Raw genomic sequence first — 18,921 nt, forward strand, 5'->3', positions numbered from 1 at the left:
AGCCGGCCCCGCCCCCACGGGAGCGGGGGGGGGGGGGGGGGGAGGGGCAGGGATCTGCCTAGGGCGGGGACTGATGTCATGAGGGACACGTCACCGCCCCCCCCCGGGAGATTCCCCCCTGCAATTCCCCCCCCCCGGATCACAGTCCCCCCACCCAGGGGTCCCCCCCTACAGTCTATTCCCCCCCGAATCACAGCCCCCCCAGGGATCCCTCCTACTGTCTATTCCCCCCCAGATCACAGCCCCCCCCAGGGATCCCTCCTACTGTCTATTCCCCCCCCCGGATCACAGCCCCCCCCCAGGGATCCCTCCTACTGTCTATTCCTCCCCCGGATCACAGCCCCCCCCCCAGGGATCCCTCCTACTGTCTATTCCCCCCCGGATCACAGCCCCCCCCAGGGATCCCTCCTACTGTCTAATGCCCCCCGGATCACAGCCCCCCCCCAGGGATCCCTCCTACTGTCTAATGCCCCCCGGATCACAGCCCCCCCCCGGGATCCCTCCTACTGTCTATTCCCCCCCCCGGATCACAGCCCCCCCAGGGATCCCCCCTACAGTCTATTCCCCCCCTCGGATCACAGCCCCCCCAGGGATCCCCCCTACAGTCTATTCCCCCCCCTCGGATCACAGCCCCCCCAGGGAGCCCCCCTACAGTCTATTCCCCCCCTCGGATCACAGCCCCCCCAGGGATCCCCCCTACAGTCTATTCCCCCCCGGATCACAGCCCCCCCCAGGGATCCCTCCTACTGTCTATTCCCCCCCGCCTCACAGCCCCCCCAGGGATCCCTCCTACTGTCTAAAGCCCCCCCGATCACAGCCCCCCCCCCGGGATCCCTCCTACTTTCTAATGCCCCCCGGATCACAGCCCCCCCCAGGAATCTCCCCCTACAGTATTTCCCCCCTTAATCACAGCCCCCCCCCGGGATCCCTCCTACTGTCTAATGCCCCCCGGATCACAGCCCCCACAAGGATCCCCCTTATAGTCTATTCCCCCCCCCTCGGCTCACAGCCCCCCCACCCAGGGGTCCCCCCTACCAGGGCCGGCTCCAGGCACCAGCTTAGCAAGCAGGTGCTTGGGGCGGCCACTCCGGAGAGGGGCGGCAGGTCCAGCTGTTCGGCGGCAATTCGGCGGAGGGGCCCTCACTCCCGCTGGGAGCGAAGGACCTCCTGCCGCATTGCTGCCGCAGATCGCGATAGTTTTGTTTTGTTTTTTTTTTTGTTTGGCTGCTTGGGGCGGCCAAAACCCTGGAGCCTGCCCTGCCCCCTACCATCTATTTCCCCCCCCCCCAGGGGTCCCCCCTACCGTCTATTTCCCCTGCCGGTCACAGACCCCCCCAGTCTCTTCCCCCCGGCTCACAGCCCCCCGCTGCAGGGTTCCCCCTACAGACCATTCCCCCCCCACCCCCCCCGGCTCACAGCCCCCTGCCATAGGGTTCCCCCTACAGCCCATTCCCCCCCCCCACCAGCTCACAGCCCCAGCTCACTCATACCGCTCCCCCCCCCCCCCGGATTCTGCCTCCCCCAGCTTCCCCCCCTTGACTTCCATGCAAATTTTACATAAAATACATGCAAATTAGGCCCCTGGGCATGTGATGGGTCAATGATAGAAGGGCAGTTTGGGGGTCCCCCTGTGGGGTGTGTTTGGGGGTGGTGGGGGGAGAACCTGGCTACTTCCCAACTCCCCCGCATTGCCCATTGATCTCAAAGAGCCAGGCTGCCCTTAGTCAAAATGGCCACCAACTCCCACTGCTCTCGATGGGCCTGAAGCCAGCCTACCCTCCCCTAAAATGGCTGCCCACATCCCTTACCCAATGGGACTGAAGCCAGGCTGCCCTCACCTAAAATGGCCACCTCCTTCCATTGCTTTCTCTAGGCCTGAAGGCAGGCTGCTCTGAGTGTACTATATCACCATGGTAACTGAGCCCCCCCTCCTCACAGCCCCACTGGGAGATGTGAGCCCCAGAAAGCAGAAAAGCCCCTGAACCCCATAGGTCTACTGGAGTCAATAGTAGGGTTACCATATTTTAATTAAAAAAAGGACACTCCACGGGCCCCAGCCCCGCCCCATCCCCTGAACGCTCCGCCCCCTGCTCCTCCCCCTGCCCGGCTTCGTTCGCGGGAAGCCTGAACCAGGGACAGGGACGGGGGGCACGAGGAGGCGCAGCCCAGTCCAGCCCGCCTGGCCGAGCGGCTCCCTCCGGCGCGGCCGGCCGGCCACGGGCAAGAGGCTCTGGCCCCGGCGTCTCCGGCCCGGCTTGGGCCCTGGGGCGCCGGCCCCGGCCGAGCACTCCCAGCCCTAGCGACTCCAGCTCAGCTCAGGCCCCGGTTCCCGCCGAGCGGTGCCGGCCCCAGCGGCTCCAGCCCGGACCCAAGCCCCAAGACCTCTCCCTATTTGCCCCGGATTTGAGGACCAAAAAGCCAGACATGTCCGGGAAAATCCGGATGTATGGTAACCCTAGCCAATAGGCCACAAGATCAGCTGCTAGGGACACACATCCCAAGAGAGCACTCCCCTCCCAGAGCCGGGGAGAGAACCCAGGAGTCCTGGCTCCCAGCCCCCCCCGCTCTAACCCACCAGTCCCCACTCCCCTCCCAGAGCCGGGGAGAGAACCCAGGAGTCCTGGCTCCCAGCCCCCCCTGCTCTAACCCACCAGCCCCCACTCCCCTCCCAGAGCCGGGGAGAGAACCCAGGAGTCCTGGCTCCCAGCCCCCCTACTCTAACCCACTGGCCCCCACTGCTCAGATACCAGGGTGATGGGCACCAGCTAAGCACCTTAGACCGCGAAGGGCCAGAACTCCATCTCCAGCCAACCCAGGAGCACAGATAGCCCCACCGCCGTGCCCCAATTTCTTTTTCAAACCCTTTGCTTTATTTTTATCGTTTTATTGTTCTTTTAATACACAAAGAGCTAAAAATAAATACATTATTCAAAATAGGATTCTGCTACCATCCCCCCCAACCCCTTAGCAGAGAAATGGGGAACCCCCAGCACCATTTATGGGGGGTAGGTAGTGTATGTAGGGGGGCTGGAGAAAACGGAGGACCCCCCCCATGCCATTAGGAGGGGTACATAGCCTATGTGAGGGGCTGGAGAAAAGGGGGACCCCCAGCAGCGTTCATGGGGGGGTAACATGCTGTGTGTTGAGGGAACAGAATCGCCACCCCTTGGGGGTGATCCGAGCCAACTCGGAGCCCCCCAGGCAACAGGGGCGGATCAGGAATATCCCCCCCCAACTATCCAACCTAGAGTGGTCTTGGCTTCCCCGTCAGAAACACCCCACCCCCGAGCACCCCAAGATTGACCTCCTGGTCTAGACCAGAGCGGTCAATATCGGCCAGGTGCGTCGGGAGGGAGAGGGAGCGCCCCCCACATGCAAGGGGGGGGGGAAGGAGTCGAGGGAGGTTTGTAAGTTGACCATGCCTGCAGGTGGAGAGAGATCATTGCTCGCTGGGAGGGGGTAATTGGACCCCCATCTCAATCAGACACCCTGATTATGCAAGTTTGGGGGGCCGGGGAGGATAAAATGGGGTGGGACCTTCAAAAACTGTGCTCTTTTTTTTTTTTTTTTAAATACAAAGAATGTTTATAAAAATGTCTCAAAGAACATGTTTGTTTTTTTAAAAAAATCGATAATAAAAAAGTTATAAAAAAAGGATCTTTTTGGAAGGAGAAAAGATCTCGTCACTTCATCCACACCGGGGCTGTGGGGGGTGGTACCGAGCGGCGCCGGGGGAGTTGGGGGGTGTCAGTACCAATGGGGAGAGCTGATTTGGGACAGTACCGTCCAAAACTGGAGAGAAAGCCCCCAGTCCTGGCTTTGCTCCCCAGCTGTGGGTCACGTGACCCCGTGCCTGGTCATGTGGCTTTAAGAAAGGCGTGGCCCCGGAAGGCAATCACATGATTAAAATTGGCGACTCACGTGGCTGCTGACAGCGGGTCACAGGATATGAAAAAGCTGTCAGGTGGCCCAGGGAAACTAAGTCACCTGACCAGGTGCAGGGCATGTGACATCAAGGCAGCTACAGGACAGGAAGGCGGAGTCACATAGGACCACAAGTGGTCACGTGACGGTGGAAGACTTGGTTGGTGGAGCCCATCTGATGTCAGGGATGTGGTGGGGGCTCACATGATCACAGGGGAGCCAGGCGGTGGTGTTGGTCACTTGACATCCAGGCCGTGGCCCAGCAACCACGGGTGGCCACCAAGTCATGAAAGCACCATGGCCGGAGGTCACCCGCTGTCAAGGTTGCTACCGGCTGTCACATGACCACAAGCGGCCAAGCGGGTCATGTGACCCCGGAAGGCTCTGTGGCTAGGTCAAGGAAGGTCAAGGCTGCATCACGTGACCCCCAAAAAGGGTCGTGTGGAAGGAGATCACGTGATACCGGTTGGTCACATGGCATCTGAAGGCTCCGTGTGGATGGCAGGTCACGTGACCACAAGGCAACGAGTGATAGCCACGTGGCCAGGAGTTCGGTCAGGTGGCTTCTCAAGGCTCCTTGGCTTGGACGGAGGTCACGGGACGTCAAGGCAACATGGCCGGGAGGTCACATGAGGTTGAGGTGCTTACAGGCTGGGTCACATGACACACAGAGGCGGAGTCTAGTCACCACAGGTGGTTGGGTTGGTCACATGGCGTCAGACGGCTCCGTGGGCGGAGGTCACGCGACGTCAAGGCAGCCGCAGATCGAGTCACACGGCCAGGAGTCGGTCCCGTGGCATCAGACGGCTCCGCGGGCAGAGGTCATGTGACATCAAGGGAGCCACGGATCGAGTCATGCAGCCAGGAGTCGGTCCCGTGGCGTCAGACAGTGCTGTGGGCGGCGTCACATGACCACCAGTGGGCAGCCGGTCACATGACATCGACGAAGAACTCGCTGGGGTTGCCCATGGCCATGTGGAAAGACTGGCGGCTGGCGGTGAGCTCAGGGGGCACAGAGGCCAGGTCGCGGACTGGGGGGGCGCCAGGAGGCTGCACGGAGGCGGGGCCAGCGCTGGGGGGGCCGGGGGGCATCATCATCACCATCATGGGGTTGTAAGGCAGGGGCATGCCGGGAGGCCCGTAGGAGTGGTGGGAGCGCATGCTGCTCACCAAGCTGTGATGGCTGCGCTGGGGAGCCCCGGCTGCCTCGGCCCCGCCCACCGCTAGGGCGGGGCCTCCCCCACCGGCCACGCCCCCCGGCTCCGCCCGCCGCAGGCTGCTGCGGGTCGAGTACTCCGATTCGCTGCCGCTGCCCGACTTGGAGTCGTGGCCCGCCTTCTCGTCCTTGGCCTTGCCCCGGCCCCCACCACCCCCGTCGCTCCGGTTAGAGCCGCTGCTCCGGCTCCCTGCAACGAGGGGGGGCGTTAGTGACCCTCAAATCCACAGGGAGCACCCCTGTTACACAGCAAACCCAGGAATCCTGGCTCCCAGCCTCCCCTGCTCTAACCCACCAGCCCCCACTCCCCTCCCAGAGCCAGGGAGAGAACCCAGGAGTCCTGGCTCCCAGCCCCCCCTGCTCTAACCCACCAGCCCCCACTCCCCTCCCAGAGCCGGGGAGAGAAGCCAGGAGTCCTGGCTCCCAGCCCCCCCTGCTCTAACCCACCAGCCCCCACTCCCCTCCCAGACCCAGGGAGAGAACCCAGGAGTCCTGGCTCCCAGCCCTCCCTGCTCAAACCACCAGCCCCCACTCCCCTCCCAGAGCCGGGGAGAGAACCCAGGAGTCCTGGCTCCCAGCCCCCCCTGCTCAAACCACCAGCCCCCACTCCCCTCCCAGAGCCGGGGAGAGAACCCAGGAGTCCTGGCTCCCAGCCCCCCCTGCTCTAACCCACCAGCCCCCACGACCCTCCCAGAGCCAGGGAGAGAACCCAGGAGTCCTGGCTCCCAGCCCCCCCTGCTCTAACCCACCAGCCCCCACTCCCCTCCCAGAGCCAGGGAGAGAACCCAGGAGTCCTGGCTCCCAGCACCCCCCCAGCTCTACCCACTGGACCCCACTCCCCTCCCCTCCCGGGAGATGGAACCCAGGCGTCCGCTCACCCTCGCTGTGCTGGCTGCCGGCGCTGCCCATGCCGTAGCTGTAGGAGGAGAGCTCATGGTAGGGTGGGGGCTGGGTGCTGTAGGGGTGCGGGGCTGGGTACTGGTAGGAGAAGGTGGGCATCAGGGGCCAGGGCGTGGCCCCAGGCAGCGGGAGCGGGGCCAGCGTGTCCTGGTCCGACGCCCCGCTCGAGCCGTCGTTGTCGTTGAGGGAGAGGTTGGCCATGTCTGTAAGGGAGAAGGGAAGGGTCAGCCGCGCAGGGCAGCGGTGTTCCGCCCCAGCTAGGGGAAGCCAGCTCCCATCCGGCCCCAGGGCGGGGACTGGCTGGCTCAGGGGGGCAGGGAATGGGGCAGGGGCCTGTCCCCTCTAGGAGGCGCTGGCTCCCACCCGGCCCCAGGCTGGTGGTCTGACCGGCTTGCTGGGCAAGGAGCTTAGGAAAGAACCCAGGAGTCCTGGCTCCCGCACCCTGTAACCTCCTCCCCGGCCCCACCACCCCGAGCCCACAGGCCGAGGGGGTACTGAGCAGGGTGGGGGTTCGTAGGCCCGGGGGTGGGTGGGAAGGATTTGCAGTGATTGACAGATCCCAGGTCGGGAAAGACGGGGGGGATCCCCTTGTTTAAGACACCCCGGCTCGGCATCCCCCAGAGCCCCCCAGCCCAGAGCTCAGTCCCCAAGGGGCTCACAGTTCTGGCAGCCGCGCAGGTCCCCGAAGACGTAGTAGCACTGCTCGGAGAAGGTGATCTTGTTCACCGTGTGCCGGATGAAGCCGGCTCTCAGCAGGCTGCTGGCGTATTTCCGGGCCTCGCGCCGGTCCTGGAAGCCCTCCACGTGGTGATAGAGCCAGTCCACCACGTCCGAGCCTGGGGGAGAGGGGGCAGGGGGTCAGCGGTGGGCGCTCTCCCCTGGCAGGCAGGGCTGGCCCCAGGGCGGCGCTACGGGGCGCTGTGGGGCAGTGGGGGGGCTCAGCAGGGGGTGCTCTCCCCTGGCAGGCAGGGCTGGCCCCACGGCGGCGCTAGGGGGCGCCGTGGAGCAGGGCCCGCTCTCGCCGGCGCCCCCTGGTGGCCGACGTACCCAGGAAGGCGTTGGGGATGGTGATCTTCAGCCACATGCGGTCGCGGACCTCCAGCCCCGACTCCGGCGAGGCCATGGCCTTGGTGACAGATGCCATGTCCGTGTGCACTGACAGGTTGAACTCGTCGAAGCCTGCGGAGAGAGGAGCGATGGGACCAGTGCCCCACACCCGGTCCCACGGCAGGGCCCGGGGTGGGGCCCATCCCCTTTAGGGTGTGCCGTTACTCACGCTCAGTCTCGGCGACGGAGCTGCCGGAGGTGATGGTGCTCATGGAGCTGCTCCCGGGGTAGGCGGCGAAGGCACCGGTGAGGGCGGCCGAGTGGGAGACCCAGGCAGCCGGGTCGATGGGCTGGATGGGCTCATCTGGGTGTGGGGGGGCGGGAGGAAAGGCCGAGTTGGTTCCCAAAAGGCAGCCCCCCCATCTCATTCCCCAATGACTCTCATAGACAGGGCAGCCCCCCCGCTATCTACACCCCACACCTGTACACAACACCCCAACCAGCCAGAGAAGCCCCCCACACATCGCTGATTTTCTCTCTCCTCCGTCAACCCCCCCCACGAAGCACCCCGAAATTCCAGACCTGGGAGGACGCCGGCCACCCGCACCCCAAACACCACATCGCCCCAAAATCGCCACCCCACGGAGCCGGGGACCCCAGAGATCACAGCTGTAAGGTGCAAGACGCCCCCATCCTTCAGAGGGGGGCCACCCATTCGCCCCCAAACTCCGAGGCAAGGGGGAGACGCCGGCGGAAAGAGCTGGCAAATCGCGGAGACGGTTTTGGGGCCTCAGTACTTACTCCTGGGCAGCGTGAAGTACCCCTGGGGGGAAGGGTCCCAGCACTTGGCCACTGTCAGCACGATTGGGCTATAAGAGAAAGGGAATGGAGGTGAACCCCAACTCCCTCCCGCCACTGAGATGCGGCCACCTCTGGGGCGGGGCGGCTGGTTACCCAGGGTCCCCTCGCCCAGTGCTGAGATGCAGCCACCTCTGGGGCGGGGCGACCGGTTACACAGGGACCCCTCGCCCAATGCTGAGATGCAGCCACCTCTGGGGCTGGGCGGCCGGTTAACAGATAGTGATTTTTGGGAAGGACACGAAGGGATTGGTGCTGACGGTGGGGAGAGCATCCCCGCCCCACTCCCGGCACCACAGTGCCCCTAAGGACCAGACTTAGATCTTCCGCCGGCCCAGTATCCAGGTCTAATGACTGCTCCTGGGGGAATTCTGTGTCTCCCCCTGACAGAAATGGGCTGTGGGGGCTGCTGTTTCTCCCTCTGTATCAATGGGCTCGGGGGGGGGGGGGGGGTAATCTGGGCAAGGGGGGGCCCTGTGGCTGGGCTCCGGGGAGGGAGGGTGCGGGTATATGGGCCGGGGGAGGGAGGGGTTTTGGGTGTATTGGCTTGGGGGGGGGGGCCATCATGGATGGGCTCGGGGGAGCGGGGTTGTGGGTGTCTGGCCCCCCAACTGGGCTCAGAAGGGAGGGGGCAGAGAAACAGGAACGGAGGACTCATGGGTTCTCTCCCCGGCTCTGGGAGAGGAGTGGGACTAGTGGTTGGGGGGGGGGAGGGGGGAGGGCTGGGAGTCGGGACTCCTGGGTTCTCTCCCCGGTCATAGGGGAGAATTTGTGGGTGTGTCTATATTGTTGACAGGTATTTAGACATAAAAACCAAAATCATTGAAACTGGCGTGATTATGCAGTGTTATTTTGACAAATAAAATTTGCAGAATTTGCAAATGTTTGGCACAGCATTTGTAAATTTTAGCCGCAGAATGCCCCCAGGAGTAAATTACCAGCGAGGGGCTGCTAGGGTAAGGCCCATCCACTACAAGCGACCTTGTGATCGTCCTGAGACAGGATCCTGGGGCACCCCCCCGGCCTCACCCCCGCACCCCAGTGCCCCCCACTCACCCCGGCTTGTGGACGATCTCCCTCAGGACTCGGACGGCGTCGTCGTTGCTCATGTTCTCAAAGTTAATGTCGTTCACCTGTGGGGGAAAGAGCAACACAAACTGAGCCGACTCCTTCCTAGGCAGGGTGAGCAGCGGAGCCCGGACGCCTGGGTTCTTTCCCCGGCGCTGGGAGGGGAGTGGGGGCTGGTGGGTTAGAGCAGGGGGGGGCTGGGAGCCAGGCCCCAATCTCAGTCGGGGGTGGGGTAGGGGGTCTGTGCCCAACCAGAGGACCAGTGACTGGTGCCCCCGGCTACAGGGGAGTCCGGGGGGGGGGAAGGGGTCGCACCTGCAGCAGCATGTCCCCCGGCTCAATGCGCCCGTCAGCCGCCACCGCACCCCCCTTCATGATGGAGCCGATGTAGATGCCCCCGTCCCCCCGCTCGTTGCTCTGCCCCACGATGGAGATGCCCAGGAAGTTGTACTTCTCTGCCGGTGAGAGAGGAGGGGGAGGGCGGGGTCAGTGAAGGAGGCTCCGCCTCCTCTTGGAACCTTCCCTCACTCCCCCCCCATTATTACCCTCTCTTTGGAATTTTCCAGTCTCCCCCCCTCCGCCACTTGGAATCTTCCATTCTCTCTTCCCTTCTTTCCCCACCCACTTGGAAGCTTCCACTCTATCCCCCCATTGACCCCACACTCTTGGAATCTTCCATGCTTGTCGTCCCCCCCCCCAACTTGGAATCTTCTATGATCCCCCCCACACACACATACACAGAGCTCCCCTACTTTCAATCTTCCATTCTCTTCCCCCCCTCCCCATCCTCCTCACTTGGAATTTTCCATTCTCTTCCCCACTCCACCACACACTTGGACTCTTCCATTCTAACCCCCCCTCCGGGGTTGGTACCTTCCATTCCACACACCCCACAACCAAAGCTTTCTCCAAATCCCCTCCTCCCTCTGCCCCAGACAGTCCCTCCCCGCACATCTCTCCCCTTCCCATGCCTCCACTCCAGCTGCCCCCCCCCCCCGCCCTTACCCATGTTGAGCGTGACTGTGATGATGTTGAGCGACATGGTAGAGTCGGTGACGCTGCTGAAGGAAGACGTCTGAAACGGAATGGGGGAGTCAGTGGGGCAGAGGCAATGCAGCCCCCCCCCAGCTCCCTCCCTCCCTGGCACGGGGGCCAGGCCCTTACCCGCTCCAGGCGCGGGGGGCGCTGCTTCCGCCGCCTCCGATGGCGCTTGAGGAGGCGGGGAGGCGCTGCTCTGCTCCGTGAGCTGCTGAACCTGGGGGGCGGGGAAACAGAGGTTAGGCTGGGGCTGCAGGGGAAAAGACAATTGAGCCTTCGGAGGGGACGACTGCCACTGCCCCTACCCCCAGGGGGGATATTCTTTACCCCTCCCTCCCAGCATCCTGGGGAACCCACCCTGATTTGTCCCGTCCCTGGGGCCCATCTGACCCCAGGGAACTTCTGTCCCCGACTCCCCTTCCCCCCACTGGGTTATCCAGCCCCTGGATTCTCTGCCACCACAGGGACCCCCCAATTCCCTGCCCCACACCAGCAGCACCCCGCTGGGTTACCCTGCCCCCAGATCCCACCATCACAAGGAACCCTCAACTCCCTGCTCCACACCAACAGCACCCCGGCGGGGTTACCTTGCCCCTGGTATCTCCCCTCCACCAGGGAGACCCCAATTCCCTTCCCTCCACCAGGGGGACCCTGCTAGTTTACTCTGGTTACCCCCAACTAGGGGGACTCCCATGGGGTTTGCTCCTGGATTCCATCTCACCACCAGGGATCCCATGGGTTTCTCCTTCATGCCTCCCCACCTCCCACCTGCTCATGGTGTCGTCGTCATCTGAGTCGCACAGGCTCGTGGTTTCGATCTCGCTGGTCAGCAGGGTGGACGAGCTCTCGTACCCGGCCAGGTGTCGTTCAGCCGCGACTGCCCGTTTGGCCGGTGCCCGCCTGTGGCAGGGGGGACAGGGTCAGGAAGCTGAGGTGACAGTCGCATCCCCTTCCCAGAGCCAGGGAGAGAACCCAGGAGTCTGGTCTCCCAGCCCCCCCTGCTCTAACCCCCCAGCCCCCACTCCCCTCCCAGAGCCGGGGAGAGAACCCAGGAGTCCTGCTCTCCAGCCCCCCCTGTTCTAACCCACCAGCCCCCACTCCCCTCCCAGAGCCGGGGAGAGAACCCAGGAGTCCTGGCTGGTTCAGGGCCTCTCTTACCACCATGCTCCGTGCTCTCCGGCCGGCGCCGCGGCCTCTCCCTCCGCAGCGACACGACCCGACTCCGTCTCCGTCTCGTGCTCCAGGTTCTCCCGGCTGCCCGAGATGTTAGGCTGCAAAGACCCACGGTTGGTTACTGTTGGGGTCCACCGCTGCCGCCCCTCCATCCAGGGGAAGATGGTACCTTCCAGCTCCCCCACCTGTGGACTCTTCCAAAGTCTCCACCCCTCTCCCCCACTTGCACGTGGTCCCTTAAACCTCCCCTGTTTAGTCAGTGGATTCTTCCAATCTGATCTATTGCAAACAGCTCTCGGGATACGCAGGATTATGCTCCATGCCCACCCCCAGCCCATACTGGCAGGTGGACTCTTCCACCCCTCCCTGTTTATTGGCAGGTGGACTCTTCCATCCCCAATGCAGAGGATATAAAACCCCTCCCCAGTACCGCAGGTTGACTCTTCCACACGATGAGTGTGCTCCCCCCATTACTGCCAATTGGACTCTTCCACCCCCCAATGCAGAGGATCACACCCCCCAGTACTAAGAGGTGGACCCTTCCCCCCCCCCCCCGTACTCACTGGAAGGAGGGGGGCCGGGAGTCCCCGATGCCGCTGGTTCTCTCCACGGGCAGTGGGGGCAGGGGGGGCGGCGGGGGCGAGGGCTCCGGTCGGGTCTCTGCGGGAGTTGGCACCGGCTCGGGTTGGGGGGTCTCCGAAGACACCAGCTTGGAGGCGGGGGGGGGGGAGGAGGAGAGAGAGACACACAAATGATGCATGAGCTGCCTTGGACTGAATCATCCAACGGCCCCTGAACCAGAAACACACACCCACCACCCAAAATAGTCTGATCTGGGCAGTGGAGGGACCATAGCAGGCTTGGGCAGCCCACTGGTCTGATCCAAGGCAGCAGGCGGGATACCGGGGTAGATGGGCCCATGAGCCTGACCTGGGATAGTGGGGAAGCAGCAAGATACAGGGCTAGATGGGTCCACAGGCCTCATCCAGGATGGTGGGGAAGGTGCGGGAGACCGGGCTAGATGGGCCCATGGATCTGATCAATAGCAGGGATTTCTATGCCCATTCTCCTGTAGTGAGGAAAGTGGCCATACCCAGGAGACGACTCTCCCGTTGAAACAAGGCAGCTTCGCATTGTCGTCCGAAATCTCCTCTTTGACCACCCTACAGCGGAGAGAAATGTAAACGGATTAGCGCGGCCATGTGACCAGGCATCCCTCGCCCGGTGTGGAGATGCAGCCACCCCTGGGGAGGGACACAGAAGCCGATTAACAGCCACACAGCGACCAGAACAATTTAAGGGCGGGACTGTTCGGTTTGTGGGATCTCAGTCCAGGCCCATGGCACTTGAAGCAGAGAAATAATTACACTCATGTATGAGGAGGGGGATTTTAGGGAGTCTGAATGGAATAAGCCTGGCTGGAAATTCAGCCCGGACGTCGGACTTCAAATCCCTACAAAGATGTTCCAGAGGATTGTTAACAATCCTGAGGGCCATGGAAAACGCTTGCTTCCCTTGACCAAAGATTTACGATGCTCGGATGGGTCTGGATATTTTAATCAGCCTATACGAGTAGCTCAAATTCCGCTCGCCGGAGGCTGGGGTCAGTGTTTTAAACCGGAGGAAAGCGAATTTAGAATTTCTCAATGAACTGAACGCAAAAGAGATTTACTCGGTTTTTATTTATTTATCCGGTTAAAAAGAATTTAGCAACCTCTACGGATCAGGAATATTTTCACGAAGGTTTCAATTCAGGGTCTGTTTTGACTATTATAACAATTGACCTTTATAATCAAATGTCTATATTGTCAGCGTTTTTAGTTACCCCAAATGTATAGAGAATGTTATTCATGGATCACTAGACATCTCTATTGTGTCATTTATACTTTGAAATCTATGCCTGACTATTAATAATAATCCAATATACACCTCTACCCTGATATAACGCTGTCCTTGGAGCCAAAAATCTTATCACGTTATAGGTGAAACCGCGTTATATCGAACTTGCTTTGATCCTCCGGAGCACGCAGCCCCGCCCCCCCCAGAGAGCTGCTTTACCGCGTTATATCCGAATTCGTGTTATATCAGGTCGCGTTATATCAGGGTAGAGGTGTATATATGTGGTATTATTTATAACAAAATCCATGTCTGGTTATAATTAATAATTATTAATCCACTATTTCTATCTAGGCTTGGAAAGATTACATTTTTATCGGTAAATGTCGGTAAACATCAATTTCACCATGGATGATAATCAAAATTTACAGAAAAATGATTCTTGAGAACTCATTCGGGTTTCATTTAAGGCAATTTACTCTGTCTATTTTGACACGTGATGTTGACCATTTGTGTTTTCGCGGTTATCGAGATTTAATTCTTTGAATCTTAACACTCGCTGTCATTAAATTATCCGGCCCGCCCGATAATTTCCCACAACCGTGAAAGCTTAAATCCATTAACAGTAATAAAAAGCAGACTTAAACCCCACGATTGTGCAAATGTATAATTGATAAAAAATTGAAAAAAAATGCTTCAATCCCATAATTCAGTGGTCCCCAATGCAGTGCCTGTGGGCGCCATGGTGCCCACCGGGGCATGTATGCACGCCCGCATACCAGCCGGTGGACAAGCATCTGCCGAAATGCGGCATCATCAAGAGGCGTCGCCGCTGAAATACCGCTGATTTTCGGCAGCATTTCGACGGCGACGCCTCTGACGGTGCTGCTTCTTGGAGACATTTCGGCAGATGCTTGTCCGCCGGCCTCGGTGGCTCGTCGTCTGGCGCCCGCCAGCCGCAAAAGGTTGGGGACCACTGCCATAATTTCATGCCACTATGAGAATTCAGATCGACAAACCTGAAAAACGCTTAAACGACCCATTTTGCACAACAGTGAACATTTAAAATTGATCCGCCTACCCGCATAATTTCACGCCGCTGTGATATTCCATATTGATAAGCATTAAAAACGCATCAGTCCCCTAAGTTTGCACATACTGTGAAAAATTTAAATCAATACAAATGGGGGGGGGACTCTTTAAAATAAATATGGATATTATCCATCAAAATTATTTTAAAATTTCAAATTTTGCCAAACCTATTTATGCCATATTTGCATGAAAGTATATAACTCACCACCATATCATATATATGTTCCCAAACATAAACCATATTGCATTATTTGTCATTTATGACCAATTTATGCATTCCACCGTTTATAACCCCAAAGTGGTGTTGAAGGCAGCCCCACAGCTACGTGAATTTGTCACTCAAGACAACAAGGAGTCTGGTGGCACCTTAAAGACTAACAGATTTATTTGGGCATAAGCTTTCGTGGGTAAAAACCTCACTTCTTCGGGTTGGCCCTGTCAACACCGGACTCCTTGTTGTTTTTGTAGCTACAGACTAACACGGCTACCCCCTGATACTTGACATCACTCAAGACAGGTTTGTTACTATTCGTTTATAAAGAGGGCCCTACCAAATTCACGGTCCATTTTGGTCAATGTCACGGTTGCAGGATTTGAAAATCATCAGTGTCACGATTTCAGCTCGTTAAATCTGAAGTGTCACGGCGCTGGAATGGTCGAGGTCCTGACCAAAAAGGAGTTGTGAGGGGAGGAGGGTTTGCAAGATTATTATGGGGGAGGGGAGGGAGGGACTCTTACTTCTGCGTTGTTGCTGGCGGTGGCCCTGTCTTCAGAGCTGGGCAACTGGTGAGCAGCTGCTGCTGGCAGAACAATGGCATGATCTGGTATTGCCACCCTTAACTAGGCCCTCAGTCGGCAACCGCCGCTCTCCAGCCGCCCAGCTCCGAGGGCAGCGCAGAAATAAAGGTGACAATACCCCGACCCCCACAAAAAGATAACCGTATAACCCCCCACTGTAACTCCCTTTTGGGTCAGGCCTCCCAATCGGAAAAACGCTGGCGAAATCTGTATTGCACAGGTAAAAGCAGACAAAAGACCAGATTTCACAGCAGGAGACCAGATTCCATGGTCCAGGACGGGTTTTTTCGTGGATTTGGTAGGGCTCCGTTTATAAATCAGCGCCGAGCCTGGAAATTTATACGCCCCTGCCACGTAGTTATGACTCCTTCCGATCAATTCATGACCATTTCAAATGTCAATTAATCTATGTTCGATTATTTAGCGCCGACTATTTATGAGTGGCCGGTTACGTCACCATCCGGACAGCGCCTTCTCGCTCCAGCTCCGCTACCTGGATGGTATTAGCGACAAAGCCGCCTCTGTGGGTATCTGCCCGCCCCGTACCTACGTGGCACTGGGAGTCAATTATTTTGGTTCAGGTCCCCATTTCTTGGTCAAGGCATAGTCACGGCCCAGACCCCAGAGAAAACTGAAATATAATCGTCGACATCACAATAGGGATCGTAATAAGTCAACAAAAAAAAAAATGTCAGGGTCCATCCCAGAGCGCTGGGCAGTCCGGATTTGGCCCACAGTCGGTGTGTTTGCCATCCCGGTCGCCTGGGGTTATTCGTGCGGGGCGCTGGACAGGGTGGGGTGGGGAGCGGCAGGGGTCCTGCCCCACGCCAGGGACACCTGTGGGGGCCAGGGATAAGGGGATCTGCCGGACACCGGGGTCCCCCTGGCGCAGGGATGAGGTCTCCTGGAGGCCTGGGTCCCCCCTGGGGGGGCTGATGGAGGGGCTGGGGTCCCCTGGACTCCTGGGTCCTCCTGCGGTTGGGGAGGGGCACAGGGTCTCCCAGACGCCTGGTTCCGGGGGGGGGGGGGGAGATGAGGAAGGGGCGGGGTCCCCCGGACGCCTGGGTTCCCGGGGGGGGGAGATGAGGGAGGGGTCCCCCGGACGCCTGGGTTCCCAGGGGGGGGGGAGATGAGGGAGGGGGGCAGGGGTCCCCAGGACGCCTGGGTTCCCAGAGGGTGGGGGAGATGGGGGAGGGGGCGGGGTCTCCCGGACGCCTGGGTTCCCAGAGGGGGGGGGAGATGAGGGAGGGGGCAGGGTCCCCAGGACGCCTGGGTTCCCAGAGGGTGGGGGAGATGGGGGAGGGGGCGGGGTCTCCGGACGCCTGGGTTCCCGGGGGGGGGTGAGATGGGGGAGGGGGCGGGATCTCCCGGACGCCTGGGTTCCCGGGGGGGGGGGGAGATGAGGAGGGGGCGGGATCTCCCGGACGCCTGGGTTCCCGGGGGGGGGGAGATGAGGGAGGGGTCCCCCGGACGCCTGGGTTCCCAGAGGGGGGGGGGAGATGAGGGAGGGGGCAGGGTCCCAGGACGCCTGGGTTCCCAGAGGGTGGGGGAGATGGGGGAGGGGCGGGGTCTCCCGGACGCCTGGGTTCCCGGGGGGGGGAGAGATGAGGGAGGGGGCGGGGTCTCCCGGACGCCTGGGTTCCCGGGGGGGGGGGAGATGAGGGAGGGGGCGGGGTCTCCCGGACGCCTGGGTTCCCGGGGGGGGGGAGATGGGGGAGGGGGCGGGATCTCCCGGACGCCTGGGGCCCGGTACCCGAAGTCCTGGTCCATGCTCTTGAAGAAGTACTTGGCGCCGGGCCGGCTCAGCGCCGCCTTGACGTGGCCCAGCGTGATGCGCTCGGCGGGCACCGGGATCTTCACCAGGTAGGGGGTCTCCTCCTCGTCCAGGTGGTAGATCACCTTGGTCTCGCCCGCTCCCCCCGCGCCGGCCGCCGCCATGGTACGGCCCGGCCCGGCCCAGCCCAGCGCGCCTGCGCCGCCGCCGGACGGGAACGAATCAATCCCGCGGGGGAGGGAAGAGGGGAGCGCAGCGGCCCCCCGCGCGCGCGAGTCGCCCTCCGTCTGGGACCGTCTCGTCTCTACGCTACGCGGGCCGCTGTGCGCGGCTACGTCACGGCGCTGCGTACGTGCGACGGGCCTCCGCCTCCTCCCCCGTCACGTGACGGAGACAACTCCACGTCTGTGGGGGGCGGGTGGAGGAGGAGGAAGAGGCTGGGGGTGCGCTTCCCGCGCAGGCCCCTCCCCCACCCGCACGTGCACGCGTCACCGCGGCACGCAGCGTGATGGCGTCACGAGGAAGGGAGGGGGGCCAGAGGGGGAGGCAGTGGGGGGGGGCGGAGGAGGAAGAGGGAGAGGGGGACAGGAGGCAAAGGGGAGGTGGGTTAGAGGGAGCAGGGGGGAAGCACAGGGGAGGGGGTCCAGAGGAGGAAGAAGGGAGGGGGTCAGAAGAGGGAGGCCCGGGGGAGGGGAGGCAAAGGGGAGGTCAGAGGGGGAAGGCAGGGGAGGTGGGTTAGAGGGAGCAGGGGGGAAGCACAGGGGAGGGGGGCCAGAGGAGGAAGAAGGGAGGGGGTCAGAAGAGGGAGGCCCGGGGGAGGGGAGGCAAAGGGGAGGTCAGAGGGGGAAGGCAGGGGAGGTGGGTTAGAGGGAGCAGGGGGGAAGCACAGGGGAGGGGGGCCAGAGGAGGAAGAAGGGAGGGGGTCAGAAGAGGGAGGCCCGGGGGAGGGGAGGCAAAGGGGAGGTCAGAGGGGGAAGGCAGGGGAGGTGGGTTAGAGGGAGCAGGGGGGAAGCACAGGGGAGGGGGGTCAGAGGAGGAAGAAGGGAGGGGGTCAGAAGAGGGAGGCCCGGGGGAGGGGAGGCAAAGGGGAGGTCAGAGGGGGAAGGCAGGGGAGGTGGGTTAGAGGGAGCAGGGGGGAAGCACAGGGGAGGGGGGCCAGAGGAGGAAGAAGGGAGGGGGTCAGAAGAGGGAGGCCCGGGGGAGGGGAGGCAAAGGGGAGGTCAGAGGGGGAAGGCAGGGGAGGTGGGTTAGAGGGAGCAGGGGGGGGAAGCACAGGGGAGGGGGGCCAGAGGAGGAAGAAGGGAGGGGGTCAGAAGAGGGAGGCCCGGGGGAGGGGAGGCGGAGGGGAGGCAAAGGGGAGGTCAGAGGGGGAAGGCAGGGGAGGTGGGTTAGAGGGAGCAAGGGGGGGAAGCACAGGGGAGGGGGGCCAGAGGAGGAAGAAGGGAGGGGGTCAGAAGAGGGAGGCCCGGGGGAGGGGAGGCAAAGGGGAGGTCAGAGGGGGAAGGCAGGGAGGTGGGTTAGAGGGAGCAGGGGGGGAAGCACAGGGGAGGGGGGCCAGAGGAGGAAGAAGGGAGGGGGTCAGAAGAGGGAGGCCCGGGGGAGGGGAGGCAAAGGGGAGGTCAGAGGGGGAAGGCAGGGGAGGTGGGTTAGAGGGAGCAGGGGGGAAGCACAGGGGAGGGGGTCCAGAGGAGGAAGAAGGGAGGGGGTCAGAAGAGGGAGGCCCGGGGGAGGGGAGGCAAAGGGGAGGTCAGAGGGGGAAGGCAGGGGAGGTGGGTTAGAGGGAGCAGGGGAGAAGCACAGGGGAGGGGGTCCAGAGGAGGAAGAAGGGAGGGGGTCAGAAGAGGGAGGCCCGGGGGAGGGGAGGCAAAGGGGAGGTCAGAGGGGGAAGGCAGGGGAGGTGGGTTAGAGGGAGCAGGGGGGAAGCACAGGGGAGGGGGGCCAGAGGAGGAAGAAGGGAGGGGGTCAGAAGAGGGAGGCCCGGGGGAGGGGAGGCAAAGGGGAGGTCAGAGGGGGAAGGCAGGGGAGGTGGGTTAGAGGGAGCAGGGGGGAAGCACAGGGGAGGGGGGCCAGAGGAGGAAGAAGGGAGGGGGTCAGAAGAGGGAGGCCCGGGGGAGGGGAGGCAAAGGGGAGGTCAGAGGGGGAAGGCAGGGGAGGTGGGTTAGAGGGAGCAGGGGGGAAGCACAGGGGAGGGGGGTCA

The 18,921-nt window shown here is 61.7% G+C and overlaps 1 protein-coding gene across 1 annotated transcript; it reads right to left on the minus strand.

Moving 5' to 3' along the window:
• Window positions 1-4,766: 4,766 nt before the first annotated feature.
• DVL2 (dishevelled segment polarity protein 2) lies at window positions 4,767-17,039 on the minus strand. The gene is given in 17 exon segments (XM_054005520.1): window positions 4,767-5,330; window positions 6,019-6,243; window positions 6,700-6,876; window positions 7,088-7,219; window positions 7,317-7,451; window positions 7,889-7,956; window positions 9,002-9,078; window positions 9,329-9,468; window positions 10,019-10,088; window positions 10,178-10,268; window positions 10,820-10,922; window positions 10,925-10,951; window positions 11,210-11,267; window positions 11,269-11,322; window positions 11,784-11,933; window positions 12,318-12,387; window positions 16,704-17,039. Coding segments are annotated over 17 exon segments (2,238 nt in total). The 5' UTR covers window positions 16,889-17,039; the 3' UTR covers window positions 4,767-4,854.
• Window positions 17,040-18,921: the final 1,882 nt, after the last annotated feature.

Source organism: Malaclemys terrapin, chromosome 15, assembly GCF_027887155.1.
Source record: "Malaclemys terrapin pileata isolate rMalTer1 chromosome 15, rMalTer1.hap1, whole genome shotgun sequence".
NCBI lineage: Eukaryota > Metazoa > Chordata > Testudines > Emydidae > Malaclemys > Malaclemys terrapin.